General features: G+C 39.8%; 1 protein-coding gene across 13 annotated transcripts in view; it reads right to left on the bottom strand.

The window, feature by feature from the left end:
- KLHL13 (kelch like family member 13) overlaps window positions 1-20,927 on the bottom strand; it is a 134,998-nt gene that overhangs the window by 58,630 nt on the left and 55,441 nt on the right. For 2 of the 13 annotated variants that reach the window (XM_043491840.1, XM_038416016.2), the window contains exons 3-4: window positions 7,898-7,942; window positions 7,280-7,392 (exon numbers count right to left, since the gene is read on the bottom strand). The exons of 10 other annotated variants lie outside the window; for them this stretch is intronic. In XM_043491840.1, the coding sequence (XP_043347775.1) occupies window positions 7,280-7,377 (98 nt within the window). In that variant the 5' untranslated portion in view covers window positions 7,378-7,392; window positions 7,898-7,942. Of the gene's footprint in view, window positions 1-7,279; window positions 7,393-7,897; window positions 7,993-20,927 lie in introns of those variants that run through there. One more of the 13 variants, XM_038416019.2, reaches the window with a different exon arrangement.

Below are 20,927 nucleotides of genomic sequence, written 5' to 3'. Positions count from 1 at the left end.
GGAGACTCCGCTGGTTGGGAGGCATGAGATGCGATGTCCTGAGGTTGGGGGTTCCACGACCACCACTCCCAAGAGGAGAAGGCGGGTGGTGGTGGTCGGGGACTCTCTCCTCCGGGGGACTGAGTCATCTATCTGCCGCCCTGACCGGGAAAACCGAGAAGTCTGCTGCTTGCCAGGGGCTAAGATTCGTGATGTGACGGAGAGACTGCCGAGACTCATCAAGCCCTCGGATCGCTACCCCTTCCTGCTTCTCCACGTGGGCACCAATGATACTGCCAAGAATGACCTTGAGCGGATCACTGCGGACTATGTGGCTCTGGGAAGAAGGATAAAGGAGTTGGAGGCGCAAGTGGTGTTCTCGTCCATCCTCCCCGTGGAAGGAAAAGGCCTGGGTAGGGACCGTCGAATCGTGGAGGTCAACGAATGGCTACGCAGGTGGTGTCGGAGAGAAGGCTTTGGATTCTTTGACCATGGGATGGTGTTCCATGAAGGAGGAGTGCTGGGCAGAGACGGGCTCCATCTTACGAAGAGAGGGAAGAACATCTTTGCCAGCAGGCTGGCTAACCTAGTGAGGAGGGCTTTAAACTAGGTTCACCGGGGGAAGGAGACCAAAGCCCTGAGGTAAGTGGGAAAGCGGGATACCGGGAGGAAGCACAGGCAGGAATGTCTGTGAGGGGAGGGCTCCTGCCTCATACTGGGAATGAGGGGCGATCAACAGGTTATCTCAAGTGCTTATATACAAATGCACAAAGCCTTGGAAACAAGCAGGGAGAACTGGAGGTCCTGGTGATGTCAAGGAATTATGACGTGATTGGAATAACAGAGACTTGGTGGGATAACTCACATGACTGGAGTACAGTCATGGATGGTTATAAACTGTTCAGGAAGGACAGGCAGGGCAGAAAAGGTGGGGGAGTAGCACTGTATGTAAGGGAGCAGTATGACTGCTCAGAGCTCCGGTACGAAACTGTGGAAAAACCTGAGTGTCTCTGGATTAAGTTTAGAAGTGTGTGCAACAAGAGTGATGTCATGGTGGGAGTCTGCTATAGACCACCGGACCAGGGGGATGAGGTGGATGAGGCTTTCTTCCGGCAACTCACGGAAGCTACTAGATCGCATGCCCTGATTCTCATGGGTGACTTTAATTTTCCTGATATCTGCTGGGAGAGCAATACAGCGGTGCATAGACAATCCAGGAAGTTTTTGGAAAGCGTAGGGGACAATTTCCTGGTGCAAAAGCTAGGGGAGCCAACTAGGGGGAGCGCTTTTCTTGACCTGCTGCTCACAAACCGGGTAGAATTAGTGGGGGAAGCAAAAGTGGATGGGAATCTGGGAGGCAGTGACCATGAGTTGGTTGAGTTCAGGATCCTGACGCAGGGAAGAAAGGTAAGCAGCAGGATACGGACCCTGGACTTCAGGAAAGCAGACTTTGACTCCCTCAGGGAACAGATGGCCAGGATCCCCTGGGGGACTAACATGAAAGGGAAGGGAGTCCAGGAGAGCTGGCTGTATTTCAAGGAATCCCTGTTGAGGTTACAGGGACAAACCATCCCGATGAGTCGAAAGAATAGTAAATATGGCAGGCGACCAGCTTGGCTTAATGGTGAAATCCTAGCGGATCTTAAACATAAAAAAGAAGCTTACAAGAAGTGGAAGCTTGGACATATGACCAGGGAAGAGTATAAAAATATTGCTCGGGCATGTAGGAAAGATATCAGGAGGGCCAAATCGCACCTGGAGCTGCAGCTAGCAAGAGATGTCAAGAGTAACAAGAAGGGTTTCTTCAGGTATGTTGGCAACAAGAAGAAAGCCAAGGAAAGTGTGGGCCCCTTACTGAATGAGGGAGGCAAGCTAGTGACAGAGGATGTGGAAAAAGCTAATGTACTCAATGCTTTTTTTGCCTCTGTTTTCACTAACAAGGTCAGCTCCCAGACTGCTGTGCTGGGCATCACAAAATGGGGAAGAGATGGCCAGCCCTCTGTAGAGATAGAGGTGGTTAGGGACTATTTAGAAAAGCTGGACGTGCACAAGTCCATGGGGCCGGACGAATTGCATCCGAGAGTGCTGAGGGAATTGGCGGCTGTGATTGCAGAGCCCTTGGCCATTATCTTTGAAAACTCGTGGCGAACGGGGGAAGTCCCGGATGACTGGAAAAAGGCTAATGTAGTGCCCATCTTTAAAAAAGGGAAGAAGGAGGATCCTGGGAACTACAGGCCGGTCAGCCTCACCTCAGTCCCTGGAAAAATCATGGAGCAGGTCCTCAAAGAATCAATCCTGAAGCACTTAGAGGAGAGGAAAGTGATCAGGAACAGTCAGCATGGATTCACCAAGGGAAGGTCATGCCTGACTAATCTAATCGCCTTTTATGATGAGATTACTGGTTCTGTGGATGAAGGGAAAGCAGTGGATGTATTGTTTCTTGACTTTAGCAAAGCTTTTGACACGGTCTCCCACAGCATTCTTGTCAGCAAGTTAAGGAAGTATGGGCCGGATGAATGCACTATAAGGTGGGTAGAAAGCTGGCTAGATTGTCGGGCTCAACGGGTAGTGATCAATGGCTCCATGTCTAGTTGGCAGCCGGTGTCAAGTGGAGTGCCCCAGGGGTCGGTCCTGGGGCCCGTTTTGTTCAATATCTTCATAAATGATCTGGAGGATGGTGTGGATTGCACTCTCAGCAAATTTGCGGATGATACTAAACTGGGAGGAGTGGTAGATACGCTGGAGGGGAGGGATAGGATACAGAAGGACCTAGACAAATTGGAAGATTGGGCCAAAAGAAATCTGATGAGGTTCAATAAGGATAAGTGCAGGGTCCTGCACTTAGGATGGAAGAATCCAATGCACCGCTACAGACTAGGGACCGAATGGCTCGGCAGCAGTTCTGCGGAAAAGGACCTAGGGGTGACAGTGGACGAGAAGCTGGATATGAGTCAGCAGTGTGCCCTTGTTGCCAAGAAGGCCAATGGCATTTTGGGATGTATAAGTAGGGGCATAGCGAGCAGATCGAGGGACGTGATCGTTCCCCTCTATTCGACACTGGTGAGGCCTCATCTGGAGTACTGTGTCCAGTTTTGGGCCCCACACTACAGGAAGGATGTGGATAAATTGGAAAGAGTACAGCGAAGGGCAACAAAAATGATTAGGGGTCTAGAGCACATGACTTATGAGGAGAGGCTGAGGGAGCTGGGATTGTTTAGTCTGCAGAAGAGAAGAATGAGGGGGGATTTGATAGCTGCTTTCAACTACCTGAAAGGGGGTTTCAAAGAGGATGGCTCTAGACTGTTCTCAATGGTAGCAGATGACAGAACGAGGAGTAATGGTCTCAAGTTGCAATGGGGGAGGTTTAGATTGGATATTAGGAAAAACTTTTTCACTAAGAGGGTGGTGAAACACTGGAATGCGTTACCTAGGGAGGTGGTAGAATCTCCTTCCTTAGAGGTTTTTAAGGTCAGGCTTGACAAAGCCCTGGCTAGGATGATTTAACTGGGACTTGGTCCTGCTTTGAGCAGGGGGTTGGACTAGATGACCTTCTGGGGTCCCTTCCAACCCTGATATTCTATGATTCTATGATTCTATGAAATATTTTTATTGTGCTTCTCAATGCACATCTACAACAAATGCACTTTTTGCAAGGCATATAATGATCTAACTTTGCCTGTCCTTTTTCTAGGATACTCATACTGGTAAACTGCACACATTGCCACACTAACATTAACTGATGAGCACTGCCAACAGCAGTCAGCAACTAATAATTGAAATATGAATGTACGTTCTTGCCAGTGAGATTACTTACTTGTTTCAATAGCTCTAACCCTCAAATTTTAGAACAAAAAATCTAAAATATCAGCTTTGGTGCTAAGACAGAAAGATTAAAGGGATGGCAGTGAAAGATAGTTTTTGAAAATGCGCACACACAGAGATAATTTGTGTATTTATGAAGAAAAGCTGCATGATACTTAAAAAATATCTCTCATAGGCCAACACCCCAGTTCTCCTCTTACCTAATCATAACTAGGATAGGCCAAATGATCTCTCACCAGACCAGGTAAAAAGCTGAAACTATTTTGGACCAATTCAAACAAAGTTCATAGGTTTCAATCATCTCTTCACCCAAGGGAATTTTGCCCTGCTCTCTACAGTTTTAAACAGTTACCTCTTGCTGTTCCAGTATGATCTGGAAGTTTTTACGTAAATCATTGCACTCATTGTGCTTTAACTAGTCGGGCAAAAAGCTTCCTTTAAGGTCAAAGTTACCACTAATCAGCAGGTAGGGGGTTTGAAAAACTGGTACTCTCTCTCCTTCCCACTACCAAGGAAGTGTAATCTCACCTCTGAAACAGTCCGAGGGCCAGTTTAGAACACCAGTCTCCCTGAAAAGCACAGAGTTCTACCGTCGACAATGATATCAGCTCAGGTGAAACAAATAGCTTGTTTCACACACCAAATGTATACAGATCTCTTCCAGCAGAGGGCTTTCTTTTAAATTGATCTCTACACAATACTTCTGTAGCCTTTCAATTAGCCTTTCAAACTTTAAGTAAGAAAATCTTCTGTAAACCGAGTCAGTTTACGGAAGCGCTTCCAGGTCCATTCTGGGAAGCAAGAAATATTTAACAATGATACTCTGTACCTAACATGGCAACTTTCATCAAAAAAGCTCAGAATGCCCACACATTAGACTCAATATTCAGCTACAAGATGGGTAAGGTGTAGTAAACCCATTTTACATATGTGGAAACGGAGGCAGCGTGTATTGCTCATAACACCACACGTAAGTAGATGGGCCAAGAATAAAACCTTGGTATCCTGATGGCTACTTTTGTTTCTGAATGACTATCTAGTGGTTAGAACAGCAAACAGGATTCAATATTTAAAGTCAAGGTTAACTATTCTAGAACAACTGAAATATGAGGAATACCATTTTACCAAGTAGAGAAATTAAAAAAAAAAAAAAACCACTTTTACTAGTATAGCCAGTATATGTATGAAGTTAGTATAAACTAGTATTATTCACTATTTAGATGTCAGAATTAACCTTAATTCCTGTCATTGGTTTTCTAATACTAGATACTGGTACAAATATTCCAGATTCTCCAAAGTATTAAGAAATTGTAGCAACACAATAAAAATAGTCAGTTCTTAGGTCATTTGTGGTTTGTTTTATTAAACACATACACACAAGTACTTCATGTAGAAGAAAAAAAATGCATGTATGGAGATGAAAACCAACATATACTATATAACATACTTAACAAATCTATCATAATCTTTGCAGTGGAAGTAGTGAGTGTCTATCATCTATTTTGTTCTTAAAATTAGCTCAGAAGGCTATTTTTAGCATTTAATATATATTGCCTAATAAAACTGGATCCATTTTGTAATTCTTCTCATTTAATATGAATAATATATGTATAATTTCAGTATGATATTTAAGATATAACATTCTAGCTAATGCCAGGATTGTGTGTAACAATGAAGAAATATGTCTGCTTAGACACTAATCAGTGCCGACTGTATCATTAATTTTTTTTTTTTAATTAAAGCAGCTGTTCATGTATTTCACATGCTGCAGACGTACCTAACATAAAATAGTTAATATGTGATCACTGAACTGCTCCACATACATTCAATACATCAATACAAGTCAACACCACATCCAAAGCAAAGATGCTGGAGCACACAGAAAACAAAGGTAACAATTTAGAGAAGATGCATAAAATAAATTACATTTCTTGGGATGTCTAGACAGACAAGAATGGAATGGAGCTTTTTTTTAAATCTTAACTTCATTAAATCTTGTGATTTTTAAAATCCACAAAAATGTCTATCCGACAACATGTAGTCATTTTTTCCCCCAAATAGGTTCAAAGGCCTCAAACTCTTCTCTGACATACTACTGTTTTTATATTTGACATTGTCTTATATTTTACTACATAAGTTCACATCTCCCATTTAGTAGAAATACGTTAATACTTTCTGGTAGCTAAGAACTTGTTTAGCTAAGAAAATGATATGAATTGCATTTACGAAAACTAAATTTAAATAAAATATCATATATATTGTAGATTGGATTTGAGAATTTTAGCTTCTTAAACATTAGCTTTTTCACAAAAAAATAGGGACTATGCATATGAGGTGCCTTATCTTGCTTTAATCTTACTGACTAATTACTGACCCTTCAACAGAAAAATATTTATGGAACCCGTAAGCATCTACATGTCACACTGTGTCCTCATAAGAGATAAAGCAAAACCTAGGTATAACAAGGTTGAGTAATGACATCTCCTATTTTACACAAGTATAAGTCACAGAGCATTAATAATGTAGCTATTATACTAAGGAATACTACTAAAAGTAACTTTTTATTCCATTAATTTTCTTCATAGCATATGTTGTGTGCAATATCAAATTACTTAAGCTGTTTGTTTTTAATAATCTTCCTGATTTAAAGAAAAATGTCATAACAGCACTTAAAGAGGAAAAACTGTGTACTTAATCAAGATTTAGCTTTATTTCTCATTGCTAAAGCAAAACAATACAAAATTTACAACCATAATCAGAAGCTGAAGTATAAACTTTACTAAGAGTTGCCAAGATAAACTCAGGCTTATACATTTTATGTATCTATTAAAATGCATGCACATTTATTTAGAACCTACTGTGAGTGAACAAACTGTATAAACAAATGCATATACATTTTACATGTAAGTATTACCCAAAATAAAAAAAAATGTTTTAACCCTCATGCTTTTATTTCAAGTATTTTTTTAAAAATGTGAGATGTTACATTCTTAAAGAGTATGACTGTAAAGGATAAAAGCAAGACTTAAGTCAAGATGTACCATCCCAAAACTAAAACACACACAAAAGTGCACAACACTATAGCAGGTGATTTTATATTCAAATGTCTAAGTAACAATCAGAGAGCTATTTATTTTTAGAATATATGCCACAAATAAAAGCCTGCCTAGATGCTTACTTATTGATCTGAGATCTGTATTACAAATCAATGATAACTTGAACTTCTCAAATGAAAAGTTAAAAATATTTGTGTACGTGTTGAAATTTGCACAATTTCTTTGCATTTCAACAAAGGAAAGACTTGACAACACCTACCATGAAAACAATAAGAAGGTAACATTTGAGATTGTATATATAGAAAGAAAAATAAGGTAAAATTCTGAGTGCCAATGTCATTAAATATATAACAGGGTATTTTGCCACATGGTAGTCTCATGAAAGAAATCCCACCTTATTTATCCTCATTTCTCTCACTTACATGTATGCTGGAGAAAGTGGCGATGACCTGGATGTTTTAAGCACAGGAACTGGGAATTTCCAGATAGCAGGAGAGCTCGTTTTCCATTTCAATGGCATGTTGTCACCACGGTACTACAATAACAGTAAACAGCGTTTCCATAACAGACTACCAACTAGGACTTCCATTCCACACACTACTGACACAGCAGTGGCTGCTGCTAAGAACAAGCAAGCGATTCTGCCAATGCCCTTAAACCGATGCTTCCAATCTGTAAAATAGGGCTGTGAGGCATCTCCTTTTAAATCCTGCTGTCCTCTAAAGCAAAATGATGATTCTATCGCTCTAACTCAACAATAGTGCCACCTCGTTAGGGAAGCGTTGACTGCAGTATATGTTTAAAAAAAAAAAAGAAAAAAAGAAAAGACTGCACTGTGCAAACCAGCACAATGCAGCTTTATTTAATTAAACCAGTGAAGATTTTTTTAAAGCTATTGTAATGCTATTGTTCTACCTTAACAGGGACACTGCAGTACTGTGCTTGCAGCACTGTGCTTCATTCTGTTCCTATTAACCTGATTTCTGACCAATGGTAGCAGGAAAAAAAAATGGGTTTCATATGAAAAGGAAACAACCTACCTACTCAGAATACACTTGTCATCCTCTGAACATTCTTCTTTTGAGCTGCAACAATACAAATGGGATATGAACCTCAGCATAGCCTTAGGCCACGGCTAATAGAGATCAGTGACTAAATTCAGCAGCCTGTTTTCCTCTTGTGCAAGCTCTAGCCAGACAATACAAAAATGCCATTATAGAAAAAGCCCAATGCAAAAATGCCAGTCCTTCTAATCCATAGTTAGGGAGACAAAAATGTAAGAATAAGTATAAATTGCTGCAGATTTCTGCATGCTCTTCTAAAAGCTTCTGGTTCAGGTTGCTCTCATTTTTCTATTCTTATTTCCAAGAAGGATGAGCAAAATCTCATGCATTTTACAACATGCTGTGGGAACATGAATATCACTCTGTCTTCTGCAGTAGAGAAGCACAGAATAGCATGCTGTTAATAGCAGTCTTTGTAGGGACGCTATCAACAGTCTAATTCATTGCCCCCCTCCCCCTGTTTCCTCTCCCCCCCCCAACCCCAACAGCTCACAAATTGCCTGAAATACTGACGAAGCAGCCGGTCATGCAGGTGCCCATCAGGGACCACTCTGCAGCTCTGTGGTCTGTTTGGTGCCCTCCAGGGGCTGATGACTGACAGGGATGCTTAAAAGGTGAGCTGCTAAAAAAGGACATTTAGGCACTGTATGAAAATGATTTTGCATAATAAATTTATGTACCTAGAAAAAGCACAAAAGCAAAAAATTTTATTTCACTGAAATCATTGTTCAATATTTATTTTAAAGATACTACCACATAACACCTTATTTAAACCAATGTTAGTGTATTGGCAGGGTAGGCTAAACCAATATGTTTAGAATACTGACAGTACAGACTTCAAAGTAATCTCTTTTACATGTGGCATCATGCTGTTATGCCAAGCTAGTTATTCTGGTTACCAGCATGGCTTTATTCTGTCCCAGCCCAGTAATAGCCTCTTCAGATATACTGGGAAAAGACAGAAACAGTGCTAGTGTTTACATTTACCACTAATATTCCTGACAGGCTTTTCTGTACATTTCTTTAAAAAAAAAACAACAAACCAACCAACCAACCCCACACACATTCTAGCACTGTCTGGAAGCACTACTATAAAGGGGCTGTTAACACATCCATTACAAATCTTTATTTTCAAATTTATAACTAGTCTAAGAATCTGTTCTAAACTAAAACTTAACACTGCATTTCTCTACAAGTTTTCCCCAAAATGGCACTGGGCAGTTTAAAGTTACAGTAGCATAAAACACAGGACATAAGCTAAAGCAGTTTTGGGAGTTCATTTCATTATTCTAACTCAAAAACAGTTTGCACTTACTCGGCAAGCAATTAAGGGGCTAATCTCTTAGTATTTTGGAAAAAAATTTACACTGGCAACAGTTTGAAATTGGCAAAAAAGTTATCCAGATGTACTTGATGAATATGGAAGAAAGAGATCTACATTCTGTAATCCTACAGAAAAAACTAAAATATTGCAAACTGCAAGCAGCCATTTTTAGCTGATGGGAGTCTGTCAAAATAAGACTTTTTTTTTAAAGACTATAGTTATGTACTTTTATGCACACAGACACACTTACCAGCAATGCACAGAAAAGACTGATTTGCATACATACAACTAGACAGATTAGATCTTGCCCTACCTGAATCCATGTTTTAGCATTCTTTTAAATTAGAAAAAAAAGTCATTGGATATTTGCTAACACACAACCACATGGAAGAAACTAGACTTTAAAAAAAAAAACTGTATAGCAAGAATAATGTAAATTAATGTATACAGGCTTAAAGCACAACAAGACAATGTTATTAAGCCCCACCTTACGCTTAACGTATATTATGGATTTTCTGTCTGAATGTAGAAAGGTTTGGCTGTTCCTGCAATATCTAAAAGCAAGAGGACTAAAGAGTTTCTGTTTACGGATTAACAGAACATACTAAAAGCCAACAAACAGACTAATTTTAAAAAAACAAGAACGGCCTCAAGATGTCATCTGTGTCACACTCTGGCTCAGACAGTGTAAATGTACACATAAGCAATTCAGCCAGTCCCTTGTACCTGAACTAATATTTGCAATTACAGTGTCTGTGATGAAACCAACCTATTGCCAAAAAGCAAGAATTCATTAGTCACTGATCAGCTCTGACCCCTCTAAGGTAAGCCAATGAACAGAACCACCTAAGAACTTGATCAACTATACTGGGGGGTTTTGTTTCTTTAATTTGGAAGTATCTTAGACTAATCCATTATTGTACATTAAAAGGTAATATGATTATAATAGTGCTGATTAGTAAGAGTTTTATAATACACTGCCATTAGCACTTTTAAAAACATATCAATTCCATCCTCTATTTGAACTCATCTTCTCTTAATGTTCACCACACCGTTGCTGTTGCTGTTCTATTCAAACAAGTGTGTTAACACCCTACTCGTGTGTGCCCTATCTAGTGCTTGAGACAGTAAAAGTCTACCAATGCATTAGCTAGAAATAGGCATAGTGTAGGTATGCAATTTGAGAACTTCCCAACAACTCTCCTAACCACTTTCAACATGACCTGCAAAAGCCCTGCAATTCTAGTCCTGGGCCTCATTTGACTACAGGGCACTATCAGTGTCTAATTTTATGCTGGTTGTGTGATGTATGCCTACTATTATAATAATCTAGAGACTTGGATAACAATCAAAGATTAAATATTTTAAATCATGAAAATAAAGACCTATAGTATTGAGCTACTCCTCAAAGGGGTGGGGTGGGGGGGGGGTGGGAGAAATGGGGAGAGTCCCAGGTACTATAAAAAGTCCCTGGTAATGCAGCAAAAACCAAATGAGAACAAGGAAATATCAGTCAGTGCTAGAATTATATGTGAGAATCTAACTTCAGAATTATATAAACGCTGTTTTATCCAGCATGTTGAGGGAATGGGGGGGCGCTGGTAAGTGAAAAATGCCGGTTAATTAAGAGGGAGGGAGTGTGGGTGCGGGGGTTGGGGCATGGGAGGGCATGTGGATCACGGGCTCTGGGAGGAAGTGGGGGGGGGTCCTCGGGGCAGTGCATTGGGGCGCAGAAGGAGGTGCCGGACCCAGTGGGCACTCACCTCAGATGACTTCCCACAAGCAGAAACCTGTGCCGGCTGCTTCTAGGCAGCTTTGTGCACTGCCTCTGCCTGCAGGCGCCGCCCTTGCAGCTCCCATTGGCCGCGGGTCCCAGCCAATGGGAGCTGCAGAGGCAGCGCTCGGGGCGGGGCAGGGGCCGCGCACAGAGCTGCCTGCTGTGCCTCCACCTAGGAACAGCCGGGACAGGTTGCCACTTGTGGGGAGCTGCCTGAGGTGAGTTGCCCCTGGATCCAGCACCCTGCGCCCCAAACCCCTGCCCCAAGCTCCCTCCCACACCTAAACTCCCTCCTAGAGCCCACACTCCACACCCCTTCCCGCTCCCCAACCAGACTATAAACTGGAATTTCAATGAAGTTCAGAAATGCCGGTTTATAGAGCTTTCAGGTTGGTGAAGTGCCAGATAAAACAGCTTTTACTGTACTTATTTTTCTGTTTTTTCCACCCAATTTCTCTGTTCTAAAGAAAACTCTGCACTTCAAACCCCGTTTTTCAATTTAAACCTGTTAGAACATCAGAGTCAAAAGGACGGGGAAAAAAAACATACTTTGCTTTAAACTACATTTAGAAATCCAATTTCAAATTTTAAAAAAAATTGGGATTGTGTGATTTAGAGCTATTAAAATGCTGAACTGACATGAACTATCATGAAAAGCTATTTTAATCAACAAAAAAAGGAAGTAGAACTAAAGCTCAAAAGGCATTTCCATCAAAGACACGAAACTCAAATGTGATCTTCACTTCACAACCAGCATTTTAAATTTGAGGTCTCAAGACACAAGCCTAGACACTGAAAGAGACCAATCTATGTTACATAACACTTTTAGTCAGGATCCCTAAAAGCTTAACAAAAAGTTAGCATACCATTTTCCTTACCCATCATCTCCCTGCCCCGCACAAAGCCTTTCCCCCAGGCCTCTCCCTCTTCCTTCCCACAATCCATCTACCTGTACCTATCTTTGTTTTTTGAAAAATTGGCCCACTACCTTGACAATATTTTATTACATTACCGTCAGCCGATAAACATTTTTTTTTAGGCTATACAGCTGAAAGAGTTAATAATGTTCAATTCTAAGTAAGGCAAATTAACTCCCACGGTTTTGCCTGGGTATTAAAGCATGAAGTCGAGTCCTGTTGAAGCCAATGGAAATGTGCGTATTTTCACTGCAATGATGCCAACAACATGCAAAAACACATTTAAAATATTATAGAAAGAGTGGGCATGTGAACTAGGCAGTTCTTCTCTTAAAATGTCAGCATATCAACATGCCTCTGCTCTGCCTTAGGAGCAAACAATCTTTCATTTAGCAGGGTGTTTTTGTTTTAAAAACTGAATGAGAGAAGAAATAAAAAGCAAAAGGAGCTGTAGTTCATTACTGAGAATTAAGTAAGGCTATTTTGACTGTATTTTGAACAACTGAAAAGATCACAAGTTATCCAGAAAAAAAAACTTTTACAAAATAAATAATCCCTCAAAGACACCGAATGTAGGTTCCAATATATTAAAGCAATAATGTGTCTAGAGATCACTATGACGTATTTCCGTTCACCTCCTGAAGAGTATAAGCCTACAAAAGTTACTCTGACAGATGATTAATACTTTCAGATATGCTTGGCTGCCCTAAATAAAAACAAAAACATGAGGAACAATCGAGAGTGGAAAACAGTAGGCTGAGTAGGGAGAGTAATACAAAAGTGATTTGTAGCCTACTCTTAGCGCTGTCAAAATGCTATTATGGGACAAGCTTCGGTCTCTATAGCAATGTAAGCAGAGCTACTGGTGTAAAAAAAAAAAAGGGGGGGGGGAACAAATCCTTAAATATTAAAAAAATGAAGCATCAGTCAGACTTCCATTCAGGTATGCATCACATGTTTAAACATTAAACACTGCAGATTTCACCGCATTTTCAACAGTTTTCTCACATAAACTAGAAACTTGCTGAAGAATTTGCTGCCATAACAGTTTAGGATGCACTATGCACTGTTGTTGTGGCCGTGTCAGTCCCAGGATGAGAGAGACAATGTGGGTAAGGTAATATATTTCATTGGACCGTGTCTCCCTCACCAACAGAAGTTGGTCCAATAAAAGGTATTATTCTCACCCACCTTGTCTGCCTAGAATGCACCATGTTAGAGAAAGCAACTTTGCAGACACTTCTATACAGTAGATTCCCTTTATCTGACAAGGAAATTTTACTTCAAAGAATAAAAAATCATTCTCCTCCACCCCCAACACAAACACACCCCACACTGGAAAAGAATATTTATTTGGATATTTTCCTCATCTGGTTTGCAGACTAGCAAAATATATGACAATGAACTAACTGAACTGAGATAACAGTTGGTTCTCTGGAAACTAACCAAGTTAACTAATAAGCTGAAGCATTACCAGTGTAAGTATTATGTGTTTTTCAAAAAACAAATTGAAATAAAAACATCTTTCAATTGTAATAGCATGTTAATAAGGCCATTTTACACTTTGATAGCTCCAGGAATTTCTGAATACACTGCAGGCGGCAAAACCTTGATTGTAAAAATCCTTTTAATACAAGACAGTCAGAGATATAACCTTTTAAAAACAAGCAAAATAATTTTTTCAGGTCATGTAACCAGACACCAGAAATAGTGAAAAAAACGGCACTGCATGTTTGTTATTCTAGAAGACAGTCAGCGTTTGGAAGAATTATTTGAACAAGCGTTCTGAATGTATTAATACAGGTTATATTTAATAACTATGCATAATGATTAGAGAAGTTATTTTTGTAAAGTTCCTCCAATAAGTATTTCCAGTTGAGAGAGCATTTTACTGAACTGTCAAAGTCTGCCTTATTTTCTTAAATCTCTTGCTATTACTCGAGTTTTGTTTTGACATAACGTCCAAATGCAGGACGATCTGATTTTGGACTCTCCATTTTCAAATCTAATTTTAATCAGGTTAAAACAAAAAAATCTTTCCACAATTATGACTGAGATTTTAAGGAAAGTTTATAGCAAGCTTTAACTTAAACTTCAAACTTAACACACTTCTCTCTAAAATGAGGAGCCGGTGGTCATGGTACGTGGAGGAGAAAGGTTCTGGAGGCCCAATTTAGGTTGCTAGGTAAGAGATTGAAGTCCAGGACTTCCATGGCAGCACTCTCTAAAATGCTTCCAGTTCCACATCCAGGGCCAGTTTGACAGGCAGAATTGCAGAGTCTCAATGAATGGATGAGACAATGGTACAGTTTGAGGTTTATTATGAACGGGGGAACCTTTTGGGAAAGAAGGAGCTTACAGAGGAAGGACGGGCTCCACCTAAACCAAAACAGAACCAGATGGTTGGCTTGTAAAATTAAAAAGGCTGTAAAGGAGATTTTAAACTAAGGAATGGGGAAAATCCAACAGAGACAGAGAGCACACAATTCAGACAGAGACAACCCTTAGGGAAGGATCTATTAACAGGGATTTTCTATATTCTAGTTAGGAGAAGAGGATAGAAGCAAAGGTAGCAACTGAATAGAAACTGTCAAATGAAAACGTGTCCCATTCAATTACATCACATAATGACAGCTAAAAAGTGACAAATACCATAAGTGTTTGTATGCAAATGCTAGAAGTCTAAATACTAAGATGATTGAACTTGAGTGCCTGGTATTAAATGAGGATACTGATATAATAGGCATCTCAGAAACTTGATGGAACAATGATTATCAATGGGCTACAGGAAGAATAGGGTACAAAATATATAGGCATGATAGAGTAGGTCATGCTGGTGGGGAAGTGACATTATATCTGAAAGAAAGCATAAAGTCAAATATAGTAAAAATCTTAAATGAATTAAACTGTACCATAGAATCTCTATGGATAGCAATTCCATGCTTGAATAATCAGAATATAGCAGTAGGGACATACTACCAATCATCTGACCAGGATGGTGATTGGGAAATGTGCCAAAAGATTAGAGATGCTATAAAAATAGAAAAGTCAGTAATAATGGGGGAATTTCAACTATCCCTATATTGATTAGTTATGTGTCACCTGAGGATGGGATACAAAGATAAAGTTTCTAGATACCATTAATGACTTTTTTGGAGCAGCCAGTCCTGGAACTCGCAAGGGGAGAAGCAATTTTTGATTTAGTCCTAAGTGAAGCATAGGATCTGGTCCAAGAGGTGAATCTAGATGAACAGCTCGGTAATAGGGAGCATAATATAATTAATTGTAACATCCTTCCGGGGTGCGGAGGAATATCAAAGAGCCCACCAGAAGCATTTCACTTCAGAAATGGGAACTACACAAAAATGAGAAAGCTAGTTAAATGGATATTAAAAGGTACAGTCCCAAAAGTGAAATGCCTGCAAGCTGCATGGAAACTTTTTAAAAACATGATTAGAGGCTTAAATTAAATGTATACCCCAAATTAAAAACATAATAAGAGGACTAAAAAGGTGCCACTACAGCTAAACAACAAAGTAAAAGAAGCGCTTAGATGCAAAAAGGCATCCTTTAAAAATTGGAAGTTAAATCCTACTGCAGAAAACTGAAAGGAGCATAAACTCTAGCAAGTCAAGTGTAAAAGTATAATTATGAAGGCCAAAAACAAACTTGAAGAACAGCTAGAAAGAGACACAAAAACTAACACTAAAAAAAAAATTAAGTCCATCAAAAGCAGGAAGCCTGACAAACAACCAGTGGGGCCACTGAACGATCAAGGTGTTAAAAAAGCACTCAAGAAAGATAAGGTCACTGTGGAAAAGCTAAATGAATTCTTTACAGTGAAGACCGATGCAGAGGATGTGAGGGAGATTCTCACACCTGAGCCATTCTTTTTAGATGACAAATCTAAAAAACTGTCCCAGACTGAGGTGTCAATAAAAGCAGCTTTAGAACAAACTGATAAGTTATACAGTAGTAAGTCCCCAGGACCAGATGATACTCACCCAAGAGTTCTGAAGGAAGTCTTTATGAAATTGCAGAACTACTAACTGGTATATAACTTAAGATTTAAATCAGCCTCTGTACCAGACGACTGGAGGAGAGCTAATACAACACCAGCTTTTTTTAAAAAAAAAAAAAAAAAAAAAAAAAAAAAAAAAAAGGCTCCAGAGGCGATCCTGGCAACAGAAAGGGTACAGAGAAGGCCAACAAAAATGATTAAGGAAATGGCACATATATGGAAAACATTAAAAAGACTGGAACTTTTCAGTTTAGAAAAGAGATGACTAAAGGGGGATATGATAGACGTCTATAAAATCACATATGGTGTGGACAAAGTGATAAGGAAGCATTATTTACTCCTTCAAGTAACACAAAAACCAGGAAGAAAAGGAGTACTTGTGGCACCTTAGAGACTAACAAATTTATTAGAGCATAAGCTTTCGTGAGCTACAGCTCACTTCATCGGATGCAAAAACCAGGGTCACCCAAAGAAATGAATAGGCAGCAGGTTTAAACAAACAAAAGGAAGTACTTCTTCACACAACACACAGCCAACCTGTTGAACTCAGGGGATGTTGTAAAGGGCAAAACTAATGGGGGCTCAAAAAGAAATTAGATAAGTTCATGGAAGATAGATCTATCAGTGGCTATTAGCCACAACAGTCAAGGATGCAACCCCATACTTCTGTGTCAGAAGCTGGGAATGGGCGACAGGGGATGGATCACTCAATGACAGCCTGTTCTATTCATTCCCTCAGAAGCATCTGGCATTAGCCACTGTCAAAAGACAGGATACTGGGTTAGATGGACTATTGGTTTGACCGAGTATGGCTATTTTTATGCATTTATATCACTGGTACAAACAAAATTCAGTTTTACTTAGTCACAATGCTTCTTACAGAAGAGCAATAGGTAAAATAATTTCTTCATAAGTCACTTTATTTTAATCACCCTCTTTTAATCTCAGTCCAGCAACTATGCTGGTGAACCTCAGCTCAGTAAGAAATGCTCTTGCTTTCAATTAGCATTAAATGTTCAGAGTACTATGCTCATTTTCCAAAGCAATAGCATGCATATATTTAACAGTTTCCAAAGAACTCCGAGTGCTCAGCACACATGCATGGCAGCCAGACTGACAGTGCTGCAAGTAATTGGTCCAAAAGCAACAGTTCGTTTTATTAGATCTAGCTATGAACTACAAAGGATTTACATGAAAGTTACAACTTCCCTGTAGCTGTTATAGTCTATTGGCCAAACAATTCTATTTACTAAAGCTTGCCTAAACAAATTCAGTATACCAGAATGATTCCAAAATATTAAACAGCTCAATAATTAAGAGGGAGACAGAGGCGAGTGTCGGTCAGTTAGAAATGAAATAGTGTACTGCACCTGTTAGTTTATGTTTTCTTTTTCTGGATCTTTTCTACGTTTACCTTATTTTTTAAAATGGAAGTCAAATTATAATTGATGATAAATTTTCCTCTTAAATCTTATTTGCTTTTGGCCAATCTTAAACAGAAATTAGATATGAATTAGAGCAGCCAGGTCAACAGAAGAATCTACACCAGGTCTTAGCTTGGAATAGCTACACTGCTCAAGGCTGTGGATTTTTCACCCTGAGTGCTGTAGCTATATCAGCCTATGTTTTAAATGCAGACCAGACCTAAGACCTCAATTTAGGTAGTCATGGTCATCCTGGGGAAAACATGCATTAACTAACCACAACCTAATCTCGATCTCGTCTAATTAGACAAGCCAAAGTGGCTGCAGCCAATGTGATAACATCCTGGGCTATATCATTTAGGGTACTGATAGTAACATAACACCACACAGCATTTTCTGCGACTTTCTACAGATGATTGAAGAAACCGCATCTGCCTGGATTATAGCAGTCCATTCTATGACCGACAAATATTTAACAGAGAAACAATGTGGATGAGGTAATATCTTTTACAAGCTCTTGAGCCAGTCTCTCTGATCAAGAGAAGTTAGTCCAATAAAAGATATTACCACACCCACCTTGTCACACTAATATTCTGGGACCGACACGGCTACAGTTACACTGCAGATATCTAACAGGCAGACTGCTTCAAAACAGGGCTGTAGCCAATCCATAGTTTCAACTAAGTGCCCAACAGATTTTGCAGTTGAGAAGGATTAAGAGGTCTATAAAAATGTTCATTAAACTATTGAGGGCCAATTCTAGGCATAAATTATTAGGAATCCAGACCAGATCCACAGTCATGGTCATCAATTTATGAATGGATAAGCAACTCTTAATGTCTGACAAAGATAGGCTGAGAGGAACCCTGCTGAATCTCCAGAAAAGCCTGGTAATCAACACATGTTTAATAAGGTAAACCCAGTCCTCCAACACCACCTTCCAGGGAGCCCCAGTTCAAAGGCATTGCCCCTCTCCACCTGATAGTGATGGGGAGAAGGTAACGTTACTACCAAAACTGAAGTAATAGTCTGAGTTTTCTGGAGACAGGGAGAAGGAAGAACATTATACATGTGTGAAAGTAGATGTAAGTGAATGAAAATCCAAATATAATCTCAGATTGTTCCTTCACTCCAACTCTTTGTCTGTGTGTTGACATCTGAAAAACCTGAGGGCATCCCTGCACGCGCGCACACATACAACCCTCAATTCCCTGTGGTTGCTAGAAAGTAGGAGCATTTTGTTCTCCCAAAGCCTCTTCCTTGCTACGAAGACAATAATAGGAAGGTATCCACTAATCTATCCTTCTATTCTGTTTCCCCCTCCTCAGTGAACTGCTCCAGTGATAACCTCTACATTGCTCATAACGTTCCCAAACTGCAGCAAAGTGGAGCTAACCTAATTTTCATCAATTTCACCACTCCCATATTCCCAGGAACACCACTGAAAACTGACAAAATGGTTAGTTTTCACAAGCTCCTGGGGAAGCCATAGACAGCAGCAGAGGCACTAGAACAGTCTGAAGGCAAGTATTTTGGTTTCATTTTATAGATTGGAAAATAGTAAGTGTTTAAATGACTTGCTCAAGATAAGAGGGGAAGACGTAGAAGAAGCCAGGAGAGAATTTAGGTCTCCCAATTCCCTATGCTTGTGACAATAATGCCATTCCTTCCATTTTATGATTCAAACAGAAATGCAAATAAGTTATAAAAATAAAGCTGTGTCCTATTATGGAGTAATCACATTTCAGAAGTGAGCAGAACGTATGTATCTTTATAATCTGTCCCTTAAATATAAAGGCTAACCTGGTACGACTTCCTTCAGATCTAGACTTTAAATATTTGAATATGGTTAGCTGTGCCAAACACTTGAATGCTAGGTTTCAGAGTAGCAGCCATGTTAGTCTGTATTCGCAAAAAGAAAAGGAGTACTTGTGGCATCTTAGAGACTAAAATTTATTTGAGCATAAGCTTTCGTGAGCTACATCCGATGAAGTAAGCTGTAGCTCACGAAAGCTTATGCTCAAATAAATTTGTTAGTCTCTAAGCTGCCACAACTACTCCTTTTCTTTTTACTTGAATGCTAGTATCCTCTGTATTTTCTGTCCTGTAACTCTTGTTCACTCTTTAAAAGTCTTTACAAAAATCAGTTATGCCACCCTCTGGTGACTATGTGAACTAACCAGCATATCTAACAGAAGTTAGTCCCATAAAAATTACCTCTCTCACCCTCTCTCAGCTTACCTAACACTCATTTTAACAAGTCCCCATAAACTACAATACAAAGTCAGATCAGATTTTAAAATAAGAGATTAATGTAACCAAATTAGTTTTTTCTTTTGTAGATCTGAACAAGTTTATATATTTTCCTGCTCCATGCCAGGTACAGGTAGGCATCGTATGACCAATGTCACTCATGATAAGGGAGCAAACATTGTCGCATACAGAATAGCTATAGTCAGCAGAAATGCTCTGCTGCAGTCCTGTTTAGAAAGTGTTACAATAATCAAGCTTTGTGACACAAATCATCTGTTGCCATTGTAAAGTCATTGCATTGTGCATGTACAGCTATGGTGTTTTCAGATTTGATTATTGCTTTTTTGCAGTTTAGCAAAGGGTCTGCTATTCATTAGGGACTGCCCTGCTAAATTTGAGGCTTCAAAGCTTAGGCAATGAATGACTCAGTAGAGACAAGCTTAAATTCAGATATATTCAGCACTTCCATGAGTCTAGGTTCTGGGATCGCTTGAAGGCTGAAGCCTTTGAAGCCTTCCAGCCCATCTTCACATGGCATTCACAGGAAGCATGAAAGGATGGCAGAAGTGCTATTCAGTGTTCTATCCAGGATCTGGTTGCTGGTGAAGACATCCATGAAATCTTACAGCTAAGCCAGTCATACTTTATTCCAAACTACAGGATATAGCCATCACACTTCTCTGTGAGGGCCATCGCCAGTTACACACACATTTGTTAAGCAGCATTTGTTAACATATGTTTGGTACTGCACATTGAAAACAAACAGTCAGTCCCTACCCCTTCGTGATATAGAATAAAAGAATGTTTGCCCTGAGACACTGTAAGCACTGGTAACGTAACCCTCCACCCCCACGGCCTCTAAAGCTTTAGATATAGATTTGATACAAAACTATGATAAATACACATCAATGGTAGGCAAAGAAACAAACCTGAGAAGCTCTTCTAGAATGCATTAAGAAATACCTTGTATTTACTCTTTTCTGCCTAATCTAAATATGGTAAAGGAATTTTACCCTGTATGGGGATAAATGATTTAGGGTGTGTTCAGGGTAAATGTGCTGACAGTCTTCTATGGAGAGAAGGTTGCCCCTCCCTCTGAGAAAGTGAGAGGAGATGGCCCTGCCCTCAGAAGGAGGGGGACTGACAGCTGGAGGAGAAGGGGGAATGGGGGGGGGGGGGAACAGTTGAGGGGCAGAGGGGAGCCTGAGAGAGAATGAGAGAGAGAAGCAGAGAGAGTCTATGTAAACAAACAGGGAAAGAAGGCAGACAGAGGAATGGAGGGAAATCAGG

The sequence above is a fragment of the Dermochelys coriacea genome, chromosome 9 (genome assembly GCF_009764565.3).
Source record: "Dermochelys coriacea isolate rDerCor1 chromosome 9, rDerCor1.pri.v4, whole genome shotgun sequence".
Taxonomy (NCBI): Eukaryota; Metazoa; Chordata; order Testudines; family Dermochelyidae; genus Dermochelys; species Dermochelys coriacea.
Note: the sequence above shows the minus strand (reverse complement) of the source record. Positions and strands in the feature narration are given on the sequence as shown.